This window comes from Corvus cornix, chromosome 23, assembly GCF_000738735.6.
Source record: "Corvus cornix cornix isolate S_Up_H32 chromosome 23, ASM73873v5, whole genome shotgun sequence".
NCBI classification, from domain to species: Eukaryota; Metazoa; Chordata; class Aves; order Passeriformes; family Corvidae; genus Corvus; species Corvus cornix.
This window is the reverse complement of record NC_046352.1, coordinates 5,266,122-5,282,582: the sequence shown is the minus strand read 5'-3', so window position 1 is coordinate 5,282,582 and position 16,461 is coordinate 5,266,122. Positions and strand designations below refer to the sequence as shown.

General features: G+C 48.0%; 1 protein-coding gene across 7 annotated transcripts in view; it reads left to right on the top strand.

The window, feature by feature from the left end:
* Positions 1 to 15,967, top strand: part of LOC104697706 (lethal(3)malignant brain tumor-like protein 3) — a 39,924-nt gene extending 23,957 nt beyond the window's left edge. For 6 of the 7 annotated variants that reach the window (XM_039564563.1, XM_039564564.1, XM_039564566.1 and 3 more), the window contains 5 exons: positions 1,055 to 1,186; positions 1,570 to 1,631; positions 3,963 to 4,129; positions 8,595 to 8,657; positions 11,962 to 15,967. In XM_039564563.1, coding sequence (XP_039420497.1) covers positions 1,055 to 1,186; positions 1,570 to 1,631; positions 3,963 to 4,129; positions 8,595 to 8,657; positions 11,962 to 12,090 — 553 coding nt within the window. In that variant the 3' untranslated portion in view covers positions 12,091 to 15,967. The remainder of the gene's footprint in view (positions 1 to 1,054; positions 1,187 to 1,569; positions 1,632 to 3,962; positions 4,130 to 8,594; positions 8,658 to 11,961) is intronic. The other variant, XM_039564562.1, reaches the window with a different exon arrangement.
* Positions 15,968 to 16,461: the final 494 nt, after the last annotated feature.

The following is a 16,461-nucleotide window of genomic DNA, read 5'->3' as shown; positions in this document are numbered from 1 at the left end:
CTCTGGTCAAAGGAAATTGCATTCTGTCTCCATAAATTTTCCCTTGCTGTTTCAATTTAAAATATGTTCTTTTCCTTCGTTTCCTGTCCTAAAACTATCAAGCCAAGGTTGTTTTGCGCTATTAAACTGTAACTGCGATCCACCCGGGGTTGGCTGAGCACCGTGTGTGTATCACTTAGCAGCAAACAAGCTGAGCTCTCTCAGATACTTTGTTTTCTTAAAATAAATTCTTGCTATTGAGCAGCACTGAAGGAAACTGAATCATTTTTCAGTCTTCACAAATCCAGTCTCAATAGGGCAAATGCCAGCAATACTTCAGTTCTTTGTTGTATGTGAAGGCTTATCTGTATTTTAAGGTTCATCTTTTTGTTTGGATTTATAACATTTTCAGGATCTGTTTGTCCAGAAAAAAGGAATGAATGCTTCTTTCTCCTCCCTGGCCTTCATGGCCGAATTGCTTCCTCCCAGCCCAAAACTAAGCAGGCATCTTCATTCCCTAATTTCTACACCAAAATTGATTGCATTTCAGTGGCACTGTTACCATAAAGCCCTCTCAGGAGATTTGGGATTCTTACAGAATAAATGCCATTCTAGAATTGTAATATATTTATTTTCTTCTAAGCATTTCATTTCCTGATAGTGGGAGGTCTGAATTCAGCCTGTAAATCTGGTATCACCCTGCTGCTTGTCCTTCCTTGGCCAACTCTGTAGCTCAGTTTATGCATCAAACTTAGTCATGGAAACTCTTAAATGTTACCCAGAGGTATCAAGATTCAGAAATCTTAAATCTCTTGCTTTCACCATAACACAGTGGTTTCCTGTAGCTGCTGGGATCAGAGCCTGAGTCCACAGAGGCTGATTTATTTCACATAAACTCTCTCAATCCGTGCAGAAGAGGAACAAAGCACTTTGTACTCATGGAGGGCAGAGGAAAGTTCTGCCACAAGGTGGTGGTTGTTGCTCTCACTTGCCAGGAGCAGCCAGCTTTGCTCTCCTGTGGGAAAAGGGAACAGAGGATGTCAGCTCAGCTACTGTCATTTATCTGTCTTTCCAGAAAATCTGCATCAGACAGTGAAAAGTGGTGTCAAAGCAGCATCCACACTCCATCAGAACAGTCGGAAAACAGTCAGGAGAAAGACTGGGGAGAGGAGAATTCCTCTGCAGACATCAAAGCCACACCAAAAACGTAAACAAGGTTTTTGTGGTGTATTTTCATGCATTAACAGTTGTGTTTCTTGATGCCGCTGCTGTATCTGAAATAAAGATGTAAATAACAAACAGCTCAATTTGATCAGAGTTTTGCAGCAGTGTTTTAGAATGACATGGTAAATCTCCTCCCTTCCTCCTGATGTTTTGGGCCCTCTCTTTCCTGCAGTAAACTCAGATCTGAGTTCTGGCCATGAATTTAATAGAACAGCCCTTCGCTCAGAGGGAGGTCAGGGATGGAGCTATTGCTTATTTTAAGAGGAAAAAGTTTTTAGTTTCTATAAATCCTATTAATCTTTGTATAGAGAAGAAATTACATCTATTTCTGTATCTTCTGAAATGTTTTGTCATTGATGCTTTCAGGCTTGGGTGCTCACATGCCTATATCAAGTTTCAGCTGGTGAAACAGGAAAGCAATGGGAAAGGTTGGTTAGATTTTATTCCTTCTTTCTCTGTGTGTGCCTATCTCTGCAATATCCCCACAGTCACGAGGAGCATTCAGAACTTCACAGCTTTTTTTGCCTTTGATTCCACAGTCAAGAGAAAGCACTTGCTGGAGGTGATGACAATGGTAGTTTTTCTTCCTTTAACGAAGGAGGAGAAAGGGTAAAATTACTTAGAAGTGAAAGGTTTAATACTTTGTAGAGTGGAGCCTTGTATTTATTAATGGAGAAGACAAGTTTGCACTGCTTTTTGTGCCGCTGCAAACTCCTCTGTAGTGACAAGGGATTCCAAACAGGCTGTGACCTGTGTCAGGCTGTGACAGAGCCAGCACAGGGGTCAAGGGAGACTTGCTCAAAACTTAGCAGATAGTTTAGGTTCCATCAACCCCTTTTTTTAGACCCTTATGGGTATTCAGAAACATATTCTAAATCATTGGAGGACTTTTTAAATGTTCTCTTTGCGATGAAAAAGAAAATGAAAAGCTAAGTGGAAAAACAGTGGGGTTTTTTTCCTGGTACATGACAGGTTAAGTTTTCAGAGCAGCTTTCTGCTATTACTTTAGGAAACCATATGCTTAACTTTCAGATTTACTATAAAAAGCCATTTCAGAGAACGGAGCTGACCAGGCTTTTAGGAGGATTTAACATGGTAATAAGTCTCCAATCAAAAATAGCTTAGCAGGCAAAAACTGGGACAGGTGCCTGGATTTTTTTTTTTTTTTTTTTTTTTTTTTTAAATACTCATTTTTACCTAGTGCTGAGTTTTGCAGTCAGAGCTGAGGGCTCTGCCAGCTCCAAATTGCAGTTGCAGCTGGCAGGGAAAGCTTCTCACTCTCCCTTCACATTCACCTTCCACAGAGTGATGGAAATCAGGGGAGGGAAATGCTGCAATAATCCACTGACCTGTAATTTCACAGGTACCCAGAACTTTCCTCCCAGCTACGTTTGAACTATGAGATCACTGCTTCTTCCTCAGAGGGAAAGTCACTTGTTTATGTCCAAGGATTAGGGCTTAGTGGAGAAAAGGAATTGGCCTGAGGTGGAAGCAGTGCCCACCCAACAGGGACATGGCAGTGGGGGAAACCTTGGGCATGAGTGGGACCTCCTGGAGCAGGAGGTGGGGACAAGAGCAGCTGCTGTCTGTCCCCACCACTGCAACAGTGCAGCAGGGGAGGAGGGGGTGACAGCCACAGTGTCCTGTGCCTTCTCATCACCAGGAGCTCCTGAACTGAGCAGTTCTTACTCAGACTTCCATTATCCTCCCTTGGTTTCATTATTAGAAATTTGATGTATTGGATGCTGTCTCATGTCCTTTAGGGATGTGGAGATGAGCTGAGGGGGCACTCTGGGACCAGGGGAGTGACTGTTTACTAGGACAGGCTTTACCTCCAGAGCTGCTTCCCCTTCGGCTGGGGGGGAGCTGGCAAACCACGCCAGTCTGCTTTTTCTTTGTATTTTGGCTGCTTTCCTTGTGCTTTCCACGTAGTGACTGCTCACCCCCCCCACCTTACACCCCAGCCCACTGCAAGCCGCCGAGCAGAGGCAGCAGCGGCCGCTGCAGGCACACAGAGCGTTCCCGAGGGCTGGGATGCCGCGGGAATGCTGCGGGGATGCTGCGGGGATGCTGCGGGATGGCGCTGAGCAGCCTGCGGGGCGGGGGTCGCGGCAGCCCCCGAGCCGCTGTGAACCAGAGGAGTGTTTCCAGCCTGTTCCCATCCTCTGCCCGGCTTCCTGTTGTATAACCAGCACGTCTCTGTAGGACCATGACTCTGCACTGCTCCAGTGATCTCATTAGGGAGGGGTGATTTCTTCCTCCTGTTCTTGCCTTGGTTTTCAAAGCTTCCATCAATTGACACATGAGGAGGGAGTTGATGTCTGGAGGTACCTTGAGCACTCCTGGCCTGGGAGTCTCCTGGGGAGCGAGCCCAGGCCATACTGGCAGCACAGAGCTCTGGCTACAGCTGGGGCTGGAACGGTGCCATCAGTTCCCAGCCGAGGATGCTGTTACCAGAACTCCTCCACCTTGTCAATAAAATGCTGCAAACATCTTCTCTGTTAGCAGCATGACATCATTTTCCAGGGAAGAAGCTAACGATAAAGCCTCCAGCCTGGCAATCTTATCTTTTTTTTCCCTTTCTCCTGCTCGGGAGGGTGGGGAGAATGCCCTGAGAGCTCAGTGTGCCACACAGGAGCCGTGCCTGGCTCTGCTCACCCTGCCTTGCTTTCCCCTCCAGGCTGTGACCCTTTCTCCTGCTTTGTTGTAGTTGCTCCTACTTGAAGCCTGGCTCTGACTCCTCTTGTTTCCTTTTCCAGGCCCTGATTTGGATCTCCAGCAGGCCCTCCACCAGTCTATCTTCATGCCTTCCCTGGCCTCTAACCCGACCCACCGCCTCCATCTCTTCTGGGAGCAGCACTGCAGGCTCTTGCCAGAGGTCTCGGGCCTGACAGCCAAACAAGTTGCCAAATGGACTGTGGAAGAGGTGAGTTACCTGTTCCTTGTTCGCTCTCCTGGGCTGCAGGAATGCCAGAGCGCTCCTCCTCGGGAGTGCTAATTGGGAGACATCTTTATTTCCTTCCCTTTCCTAGGCAGTGCTCTTGTGTTTGCTGTGAGTGTGCCACAGCTGACTCAGCTGGAAGTTAGACCCAGGACCCTGTTAACCCTCTGGTATCCACAACTTACTGCCCTCAATAGGATTCCCTCCCTCCCTCCTTCTGTTTATTTACCCCTCGATCTCCCAGTCCTCACGCCTGAAGTATCATTCTGACAGCAGATTCCCTTCCTCTGATCTCCCTCCCCCTCTCCTGTGACTTTGCTGCTGATTCACTTTTACAGTGCAGAGAATTCCAAACTGCGCTGTGCATGCCCACTCCTCCTGCATCTCCCTACTTGATTCCCTGGGAACAGAACTGCCCACAGCCTGACCTGATTTCTGGCAGAGGTAGCTGTGCAGCTGGAGATGTGTCTCTGCAGCTCTTGAAATGTCTTCTGTAATTAGGTGGTGTGTGAAAAAGCCAGAGTGTTTTGTGTGCTGAGTAGTTGGTTTTTGCCCCAATGCCTTGGGCATAAATAATATTTCTCTCTGCACTTGGGAAGTGGTGACAATTTGGATCCTGGTGCTTAATTGCAGGACATTTAATTCCAGAGAAATGTGCTGTAGTGTTGTGCTTGCAAGGATGCAGGGAATCTGCAAAGCAAGAAAAAGGTACTGCTGTTCATGATGCAGAGAGGATCTTCAGAGACTTTCTAAAAGTGCATTTTCCCTAAGTGCCTCTTAACATCAGATAAATCCAGTCTTGACTTTGTTCTTCATGCGGGAGGAGAGGTAGGAGTCTGGTGGGATTGCAGTGATGTGGGAAATGGGAACCACAGCAGTTGGGAAAGGGACAGAGCAATTAGTGTTGATGTTTTAAAACTTAGTCCTTTTTTATGTTGAGTTGTTGTGGTTTTGTGGTGGTGTTGGGTTTTGGTTATGGTTTTTTTTAATTTTCAATAAAAATGTGTTAGAATTAAATTCATACCAAGGAGGAAAAAAAAATCTCTGAAAGATTTACTGTTCCTGTCCTTTTGAGAAAGCTTCCAATGATTTGTCCAAAAGGTCTTTCAGCAAATCAATAAAGTCAGAAGCAGATAATCCTCTGACATGATAATCAAAATCTCTTTCTTTTGGATAAAACAGGAGGCTGCTTCATGGAAGTACAGTGTCAGGATCCAAGCCAAGTAAAATTTGTCCTTTGCAGTTGACCTTTAAAGCAACTGCTGGGTAAATTTAACTGGGATATTAGTTTGATAACGAATGAGTGTGAGCAGGGACCACAGACATGGATGCAGGGCACTGGATATAGTGATTCCAACACAGAATAAACTGAACTCTGCTGCAGCCTGAAACAACCGGGGAACTTTTGGCTGCCAGTAGCAGTGTGAATGGCACATTAAAAAGCTCAGTTGCAGCACCAAAATGGACTGGCTGAAGTCATTACAAGTTTTATCTTGAATTTCAGTAAAGTGGGTCTGGTTTTGCAAATTATGTTCATCACAAATTCCCAGAGGAGTCAATTTGGGCTCTCTCTGAGCACTTGCAGGGTCAGCATGTGCAGTGCAATGTAGCCACAGGTCTGGGAGTTGAAAGCAGCAGGACTTGCTGTGTTTTAGGGAGTCCAAAGTACATTTGGTCTGTCGGCATTTGGGCTCCCAACGTCTTCCTGCAGGGCAAACATTTGCCTTTGGGTTGTGCTTTGAACTCTGCTGCACAAAGGAGTCCATTCTGCTGATCTGAAACAGGAGTGATGGGGGTGTAAAATTCTCCTTTGGTTTCAGGCTGAAGAGCTGTTTTTATTTTATAAAACCCACATTAAGGAAAAAAACCTTGCTTTAATTCTCTGCTGGTTGAGAACAGCTGAAATGGCAGAGCAGCAGCAGCAGCAGCAGTATTTAGGGGCCCTCAAGCTAGGAAAGTCGTGGTAACACTGAGCAGTCACTAAGAGTGGTTACTGTAATGCAGCTTTGGTATTTATTGAAAGCTTCCTGTCTTGTTTTCAGAGCACAGCCTATTGACTCATAGAAGAACATTAAGATGTGCTAGAGTTGTAGCGTTCATTAGTTAATCCTGCACCAAATGCTAATGCCTGGGGGGGGGTGGGGAACTGTCCTTGTGCCAAGTGTGAGTGGGGTTCTCAATCCCCGTTAACCCAGCGCCTCTCCGGGGCCTCGGGAGGGGTCAGTCCTGCAGTGGCTGTGGAAGGGGTGCAGTGTGGGGCTGCTTTGTCACCAAGGGACACCTGTCTGTGCTGATCTCAGTGTCTGTCACACATCACCACCTCCCAGAAGGGTCACATCCAGTTACCAGGGTGTTCTCAGGATTACAGAGCTCTTTCCCTTCACCAGCGTGCTTTGGCAGTGTAGGAGTTTCAGCAAACAGTTCTGTGAGCCATGAAGTGGTTACAGCAGGAAGGGCCAGCAGCCTTTCACCTCCTCACAGAAAAGCTGTGATCCCACTGTGTTCCCAACCTGTGCAGCACCTGTCCCACCCTCACCGTGAGCCCCTCCAGTCTCAGCCTTTCCCAGAGTTCAGGGCTTCCCTGCCACCATTGTGGGGTTGTGTTGGTTTCCTGTGGTGTCACTGTGTTCTGTCCTTGTGCCCCGAGCCTCCCTCCTCCCTCAACTGCCCCATCTTGGTGTGAGAACCTTCCTCCCCAGCAGTGACAGTGGCTCAGTGGTACCTGGGGTCTGTCTTGTTGCCTGGGGACCTTCTCTCCCTTTTTCTCTCTTGCATCTTCCTTCCCTCTCTGTTCTCCGTTCCTGGTAAACCCCAGAGCTCCTGTTGTGTTCAGGAGGCCTCTCCAGTGGCGCCGGGAGCTTGCGGTGTCCCTACAAAGGACTTGTGGGGCAGATCAAAGGTCTGTCACTCCGTGTCAGTGACAGGAGCCAGCAGCAGCTGTGCTGGGAAGGACACAGGAGCAAGGCAAGCTCAGCTCATTCCCTGGAGATGTCTGCCAGCCTCTCAGTGCCACAGGCACTCAAGAGCACTCAGCTCTTGCCCCAAGGGTCCAACTGTATTTGAAATTCTGGAAGGAACCAGACCCGGCAGAAGGATTTTCATTTGTGTTTTAATTATTAGCAGGGGTGGGAGACTCAAAAGGAAAGTAGTATTTTGTTACTGGTTACTAAAAGGAGTTTGCACTTCTACAGAAGAAAATTTGGAGTCACTGCCCAATGGAGATGTGGATTTTAGGGGTTCCCTTTAAGATGGAGCAGAAGAGAAGGACGAAGGAGAGGGATGCTCTGCTTTCAGGTTACATAACAGAAACCACTGGAGTCAGGGCTGCTCCTGCCAGGGCAGAGCAAACCTGGAGGGCACTCTGAGAGCCCGTTCCTGCCTGGTTGGAACTGGGGGGAAGGGAATGACTCCACGTCTAGTGGTAGGATGATCTGGAGGTGCAGGGACATGATTTAGGAGAGACTTTGACAATTCTGAGTTGAAGGGAGCCTGTATCTGACAGTGACCCCTCCCAGCTGCTTGTTTGTGTGCAGGGAAGAAATGTCACATCTGCAACAGCTCACATGGTTACGCCTCATGAAGCAGAGCTGCTCCTGCAAGGGAGCATCCAATTAACAGGAGATGTTTGATCTGATTATGCCTCAATATACAAATCTCCTGTGAACCAGTGAGGCTGCAGCTGGAGAAGACAATGCACATTAAGTCATCCTTGACTGCACATGGGGCTGCTCCTCACACTCCTTGGTGTTACATAAGGCAACCCCAGGGCTGCTTGCATGACTCCAGGGAGATTGTTCCAAATGTTGACAGATTCCTTGCTTAGAAAGATTTTCCCTAATGTGAAATGTAAAATTAACTTTTACTTGTTGAATCCTCTTGGTTCCGTGGATCCTGTGCACCTAGCACAGATTAAATAGAACCAAAACTCCTTTCCTTCCCAGCTCTTCTGCCTCTGGATGTTGGTAAACCAGCAGTGCTCATTCAGTTGGTTTATCTTGTCTCTTACAGGCATGTCATCGTGGGAAACGGTCTAAATCCTTTTTTCTTGTTAGTTTTACTTTCCAACAGTATTGTAGAGAAAGTGAAGTCATGAGTGGGTTTAAAATAGTGTAAGCCATATACAGCTTTAAATCTGGAAAAATAGTGTTGATTCTGTGAGGACCTTTTAGAGGAGTGGAGAAGCTGGATTCTTACAGGGAGAGAAATGGTCAAATGGCAATAGGAGCAGTTATTGCTGGTAACCAAAACATGCAGAGGAGTTGCAGCAACAACCCAGCAGTGTTTTACGCAGCAGTGTTTTCCATCTATATCCTTCATTAATGTGAGAGTTTTGACTATTGAAGTTTAAGTATTCTTGCATAGAGAATTCTCATACAGAACTAAGAGGGTTCTGCTTGATGGTGTCTCATTTTAATTGGCTGTGTTTCCTTTCTCTCACATGCAATTGCAGGTGGTGAGCTTTATCCAGCGTTTGCCTGGCTGCAAAGAACAAGCGTCTGTGTTCAGGGAAGAGGTAAGCGGGGTGTGCCCAGACCCTGTGCTCAGATCCCTGGAATTATGGCAGAGAGCTCAGACCTGCTCAGCCGTGTCATTGCAGAGTCTGTGGTATTTAGGAGGCAGCCTCAGCATGGAACTGAATTCCAGCATGGCTAATTGCATCCTGCTGCTTTAAATTTCCCCTGCAGTTCCAATCCCTGAGCTTATGCTTAACATCCTGTCTTGGACCGTCATGCCATGGGTTTGGCACTGCTCTAAAGATGCCCTGTTGGAAGGGTTAGTGAGGATCTCAGCTGCTGCCTCTAACGAGGACATGTGCCTGCTCCTCCTGGGGAGCCTGGCAGGCGCAGGGTTTCCCAGGAATCTCTGGCTTCCCCCATGGTCTGGGCTGAGAGCAGGAGGGGAACCTTTCCTTTGGACAAGTAGAGGTTGGGAAGTCAGAGCATGTCCTGTGTGAGGTGTGTCCTGTCAATGTCCTGTCCTGACCAGGCTGGGCTCTGGTCCCGTTCCTGGTGTGGTCACCATGGCTTCTGGGAGACCTCCAAGGGCACAGGGTGTGGCTGTGCTGGTTTTTGGCACACCTCTCTAGGTGGAGCATAGTCAAGGGTCTGTTGGGTGCTTCAGCTTCCACTTACATTGCAGGTGTCACTTGGAGTTCTTTAGGAGCCCCTGATGAATTTACACAGATGTACCGTGTCCTGGCCTCATCCCATGGTGTGGGCAGCGCGTGAGGGGGGGTTCTGCCCCTCTGTCCTGCTCAGGTGATTCCCCACCTGCAGAGCTGCCTCCAGCCATGGGCACCAGCTTCAGAAGGATATGGAGCTGCTGGAGTGAATCCAGAGGAGCTGCTCCAGGGCTGGAGCCCCTCTGCTCTGGAGTCGGGCTGGGAGAGCTGGGGGGAGTGTTCACCTGGTGAAGAGAAAGCTCCAGGGAGAGCTCAGAGCCCCTTCCAGTGCCTGAAGGGGCTCCAGGAGAGCTGGAGAGGGACTTTGGATGAGGAGTGACAGGACAAGGGGCAATGGCCTTTACCTGCAGGAGGGTGGGAATTAGAAAGAAGTTCCTCCCTGTGAGGGTGGGGAGACCACAGGGTGCCCAGAGCAGCTGTGGCTGCCCCTGGATCCCTGGCAGTGTCCAAGGCCAGGTTGGACAGGGCTTGGAGCAGCCTGGGACAGTGGAAGGTGTCCCAGCCCATGACAGGGGGAGTAATGAGATGAGATTTAGGGTTCCTTCCAACCCAAACCATCCCATGGTTCTGTGATTCTGTCCTCAGAGCTCTCCTGTCTGACTGGAGCCTGAGCTCCAGGGAAGGGCTGGAGTCACTTCTCCTCCGTGGCAGTGACTGGAAAGGGCAGCTCTGTAATTGCTGTCTGCTCCAGAGCTGGCTCCCTTTCAGGGGGAATCAGGCTGCAGTGCGTTTTGTGGATTTATGTATCTGTGTTTTGTTTTCCCTTGTTTTAAAAACCATGCAGACACACACAAAATAGGAAGCAAAAGAAATGGGGGTTTGCATAAAGCACTGTCCCCAGCGTGACAATACAGTAGAATACTCATTAACTGAATATAGTGGGAATAGTGAAATTTACTCAAATGGACCCATCTTTCGGTGTAGCTGAGTGTAAAAGGTGTATTCAGTGGTGAGATGTACCAGCAGATCTTCTAATAAATCCAGCCATTCTCCATGTATTTTATTTCTTCTGGTGCTGAACACAGCGACTGCTTTCTGGTTCTGAGAGTGCCATAGCCGCAGTCTGGTTTAATCCTTATTTTCTGCGGCCTCAAAGTGTGATTCCCTATGCCAAACTAGAGGGGCTTGTGTTGTTTTTCTAGTTTATGCTCAAACCACATGGTCAGTTTGAAATTAAAACCCTTTTAGCAGTTTGGCTTTGGCCAGAATACAGGTGTGAGTGACAGGAGAGCTGAACTTCCCTGCACTGTCCAGGATCAGCCTCCAAGTGCTTCATGTCCAGGATAAATAAATCCCTGCAGACTTCCCTTGGTGGGGGGCTGGAGAGGGATAAGTTGCTGCTTACATTAGGAGTGAAGAGAACAAATTGTGCACAGAATTCTAAAACCCATCCAAATAAGATGGAACAAAGAAATGAATAATAAAGCACAGACTCGTTTCTAGGTCCAGTTCAGTCAGGGCAGGACTGTTTAAAATAAGCAAGTGTGAGGCAATGTGGTGAAAATGAAGCATAGGAATAAATAACATTGGACACAAAACCATTTTGAAATGTAGGACTGTTTTCCAGCAGTTTTCTGCTCCTCTTGACTCTATTATTTAATTTAAGCAGCACAGTCCCATTTGTTTCAAGCTATTTTTAACACATTCATTGCAGCAGTGTAGACTCGCAGCAGCTTGAAAATAAGATTCAGGGACATGGCGTGGCCATCTGTGGACTGGGAGCACTACTGTCATTCCCAGTGGAGGAATTAACTTCCCAGTTCCTCCCAGTTACTGAAGCGGGAGGTTAAGTAACTTGCTGAGGGTCTCTTGTCTGGTGAAAGGTGGGAAAACCGAATCTCGTGGCTGCCAGCTCTTTGCTTTAATTATGTGTTTTCTGGGTTTACTCAGTGTTTCCTCTTGCACCAGGCATTGACATCCAAAAAAATTCTAGTTGGGAAGACTACAAAAATAGCAGAATTGTTATTCTGGCTGGGCTGAGTGTCCGGTGGTGTGTGCTGCACTGGTGAGCATCAAGTGAGAGGAGGAGACGCTGTCAGTCTCTGTAAATGGACTTTAATGGAATAACTTAGGGAGACACATATTGTTTGTCTGTGTCCATTAATCTTTGGCTTCATCCCTGCAGCATTTGGGGTTTGTATTAATTATATCTGTGTTGTCTCTGTGGATGTTCTTGCTCAAGTGAATTTTTAACCTTTTCCAGAAACAGTATGTCATGATTTCACTCACTGCTACCTACAGCATCCTGGATTTTCACATGGTAGTGTGTTAATCACTTGCTTAATATGCATCTAATTGAATATATCTCCTTGTTGGTGGATTAGGAGACTGTTTTTCCAGCCATATTGCATCTTCACTACGCCTTAGTCTATATAGCATGTGGAATCATGGAATGGTCTGAGTTAGAAAGGCCCTTAGAGCTGATCTCATTCCACCCCCTGCCATGGGCAGGGACACACCTGGAGCTTCTCCCTTTCTAGGAAAAATGCTGTGAGATGAGGTCTGTGCCCCTTGAAAAGGGGACATCGTGGGGTGTAGGTGCCAGAATGAGGGAGGAATCCCAGAATGACCAGAAGTGGGAATCCTGCCTGTCCCTTGGTGGTTAATCCCTGTCCTGTTCGTGTTCCAACCTCAGCAGATTGATGGCGAGGCCTTCCTGCTCCTCAAGCAGAACGACATCGTCAAAATACTCAGCATCAAGCTGGGCCCTGCTCTGAAGATCTACAATGCCATCCTCATGTTCAAGTCTGCAGAAGACAACTGAGAAGAGGCCTTTGGCAGATCCCAGGAGGAACTGACAGGGAATGGATCTTCAGCTGTGAGCATTACAATGCGCCGGACAGGTGGATTGGGACTCGGACGTATTTTAAGTAGAACTTAGTAAAAATGGTTTGAGGTTATAAAAATCCTGCCACAGTCTGGAATATGGGGCAGCTTCACTTCCAAGAAGAGGATATTATTATATTTTGTAATTGAATTTGGTTTTGATATATCAATCTCTTTTTGAGATCGAGAAGAAACCTCCAGTTCTAAGGGGAATCCAGGGTAGCACTGGTGGAGCTGCAGGAGCAAGAAGAAAGTTTTGAGTAAAACTGGCTTTGTGTCCAGTGATAGTGCCTGAAAGACTGAGTGATCACCAGCGAGTTTAATGTGTTCTGTAATAAAAGAGAGAGGAAAAAGATGCACTTCAAAGCAACTCCCCCCTATCCTTCTCTGCTGTGACTCAGGAGCTGACCTTTTCAGGACTGATCGTTAAATTCCAGTTTTCCCTACTGGTTGTTGTGATACCCTTGGCTGCTGGGCTGCCTACACCCCAGCAGGAAGGGAGCATGGGCAGAGGGTTTCCATCAGGGATGGCTTGCACTGGTTCTGCCAGCAACCAAATGTCCTCATTGCTGTCATTGCCTGTCAGGAAGCAGGGGCTTGCAGGTGAGCTTTGGGTAGGCAGAGATCCCATACGGGCGTCTGCCACTGGAGACAGAGAGAAATGTTAGCTGTAATTCTGCTATCAGTGCTTTTGTGCAGCTGCTTCTGGGCCAGGAACATCTTCTGGCAAAATGGCACAATCAGGAGCACTTGGGGGTTGGATGTATGTTTGTTCTCGTCCTCTCCACTGTCAGCCAAATGCTCAGAATAGGAGTTGGAAACCCAGCAGTGGCCAGAGTGTGTGTGAACAGATTTCCTAGAAACAAGTGGCTTTTCTTTTGAACAATCCCGACTGATGAGTGTGAAGTGCTTTGGCCTTCTCCCCTTGAGGTGGACTTCAGTGTGTTCTGCCAGAGAGCCGGAGGGCAGCAGCTCCTCTGCCTCCGGGAGGGAGGCAGGCAGAGCACACAGGGATATGAGATTGGAGAGGAATCGGGATTTAAACAGCAAAGTGGGGGAACAATTACTTCCCAAAAGAGAGAGTTGCTCTGTGGGGAAGGAGTGGAGCCTGTGGCTGTGTTCCTGCATGTGCAGCCTGTGCTCTCCTGGATGGGAGCACAGGCGGTTCCTGCTCCCTCAGAGCCCATGGACATCCTGCATGGGGCTTTCCACACGGGTACTTCCCGAGCTGTCCTCTCCCCTTGGGAGACGCGGTGGGTCCCGCTGGGCTGCGCTCGGTGTTCCCACCTACTCCTGGCAGCCCCAGCTCATGGCTCCCCCTCTGGCCACTCTCCCTGGCAGTTGTTTGGCTGTTCTAGAACCGCCTCAGCTCAGGCAGCCCTTGCACTCCTCATCCGTAGCTGCCAGGCTGAATCCTGTGTGTGGGAATCCCTGGGAGCACTGGGGCTGTGACCTGGTGCTGCCAAAGGAGGTTCTGTCCTCAGCCTCTGCCAGGCTGTGTGGGTGTCGTGATCCATCCACAGGCACCTCAAACTCCCTTGGCATCTCTGCCACCAGCGTGGCTTCCCAGGAGCCATCGGGAACAGAGTGAACACGCTGTCTGTGACTGCGTGGTGACTGACACAAGGAACACACTTGTTCCCCCTTCCTGCGTCACCCACGTCCTTTGTCCAACCCTCCTGCTGCTGAGAAGGTTCTTGTGACTTGTCTGAAGCAGAAGGTTCCTTAAAATTGTAAGTAGAACCCACACCACTGAAGCCATTCAGTCCTGGAATAATATTTAGAGCAGTTTGTTTCCATTTTTTTTTTTTTTTTTAAAATAAGAATTTAAGGAGTTTAAGCCTTCACAGAGAAGACACAGGTTTGGTGGGATGTTTAATAGCTGAACCATTAAATATCAGCCAGGCAGCTGCAGGGGAGAAATTTCTTGCAGTGTTAAGGACTAGGCAAGGGGTGAATTTAGTTTATTAAAATGCATTTTTAGTATGATAACCAGGATATTCACCAAAGAGTCACACATTCCTTTATCCCGCTCTGCACATCCAGTGTCAACATAAAGACTTGAATTGTAAGTGGCATGTCCTGTCCTCTGACAGAACTCGCCTTTGGGCAAAGCAAAATTGTTTCTTGACAACTGGAACAGAGGATCCAGAGCTGGGCTGTTTTATTCCTGGCTCTCCACTGACTTGCTAAATAACCCCGAGCCCTTCCTTGCCCCTGTTTCCCCTTCTGTGACACCCAGCCAGGTGGGGCAAGTGCAATTTTGCCTTTTTCTTGTTTAAAGCAAGCAGGTCCTGCCAGATTTTCTGTTTCACCTCCTTCCTCTGGGAGCCTGAGTTGGGGGACAGCAGATTGCTTCTAGCAATAAACCAAAATATAATATTAATTCCGTTTCTTTTACTATATATAGATGGAGGATGAAGAGAATCGGTTAAACAAGCAATGAGGTTCTAGTCAGTGAAATTATTCAAACAGAAGAGAAATCTTTAATCCTTGGGGCTTCCGAGCCAGCTGGATCAAAGAGGAAAATGTGTACTTGGAGGTTGTTCAGTGACAGCCAGCGCAGTGCTTTCAGCAGGGGGGAAGGAGGAACCTTTTAGGGATGGAAGAAGGAGGAATGTGCTTCTTGTGCCTTTTTTTGTAATCTGATAATTGTCTTTGCAGAGCAAGCAAGAATGTGCACACATCTATTACCCACTCCTTTCCCAAATATAGCTGTATTCCAGTAAAATCCGGCAACTTCACAGGGCAGAAAGACTTCCAGTGTCTTCACTGGACACATTTAAAACTCCCTGATACTTACAAGATAGAAAAGAACTATCTTTTAGCCCCATAACTTAGGAATTCATCAGTTGCTGGTGCCATTCTGCTTGTGTCAGGGAGTGTTGCTTGCCCCGTGTCCTGCTGCCTGTCCAAACCGTGCTCCGCCTGTTCCCAGCCGTGCTCCAGGCCTGTGGCACGGCCAGGGCTCTGCAGAGGCCTTATCTCATGCCTTGTGTAATTTGAAACGTGCACTTTGAAGCAAAAATCCAAAAGTTGTGGCTCTGTGGGGAGCAAAACTGAAGGTGGTTAATGCAGGCTGGGATTGGGAGGATGTCGAGTCTGCTGGATGTCAGCAGGAACCAGTTGTTGGCCCAGCTGAACCCAGGAGTCTCTTAGAAATACAAATATATTCCTTAGAAGCAGCCCGGAGCTGTGACAAGTTCCCATGGGCCAGCAGCGCAATTGGGAAGTTCCACTTCTCAGGATCTTATTCCTGGCTGTGGTTTTGTTCCCTTGTTGCTGTTTTTGAAATCCAAAGCAATCAAATTTTTTCTCCTTTTCTCTTTTTCTCCTCGGTTGGGAGTCCTGTTAAAATTTTTCTGTGCCATCACCAACAATCATCCTCATAATCCAGTAGCAGCAAACTTCAGCTCTGGGTAATGAATTGCATTAAAGTTGGACAGGAGCGTTTGGCGTCGCCGACAGCAAAACTCCGCAGCCGAAGGAAAAACCCGACACTTGGCCCAGGGATAAGCCAGTTCAGCTGTACGAGATTTCCTGCCTGCTACTTCTATGCCCTGCTTAGGGATTTATACCACAGAGAGCTTTAAGGTTTTTGACATCCCCCCCATCATGTGATGAGCCAGCTTATTTTGGAGATTCCTGTTACTTGAACTGGAAACACGTGCAGGGGAAGGGAGCAGGGGCTCAGCTCAGCCTCAGAAATGTCTGCCTGTTTAAAACCAAATACTTGAGCTTTTCGACAATAGCCATGACCTTGCACTCCACCGATGCTTTCCTCTGGAAATGTGAATAAAATTAATATACGTTCACACCTGGTTTGTTTCTTCTGTGTGCGGGGCTGAGCCCAGCAGTGCTCGGGGAGGCATGGGGCTGTCTGGCCTGGAGGGCTGGCACAGGGAGGGGTTGGTCATCACGTTGTTGTCCTTCCCCTAAACCTAAATCTGGCAGTCACAGAACAAGGCAGCATCTTCATTTTTATCTCTTCTGTCTGTATCGCTCATCTCTGTACTTGAGCTCTCCTTGATGTGTTCACAGGACAGCACCAGCTGCTGCAGCTGTGCCCGATGCCCTGTTCCTCACTGTCCTCTGCTGCTGCCAGGTTTTAATCACAGAATCCTGGGATGATCTGGGATGGAAGGGGCCTTAAAGACCATTCAGAGATGGGACAGCCGTGGCTCCTCTGAAGCAACCTGTGCCCGGGCCTCCCCACCCTCACAGGGAACAATTCCTTCCCAATATCCCTTCTATCCCTGCCCTCTGGCAGTGGGAAGCCATTCCCCCTTGTCCTGTCGTTCCAGGCCCT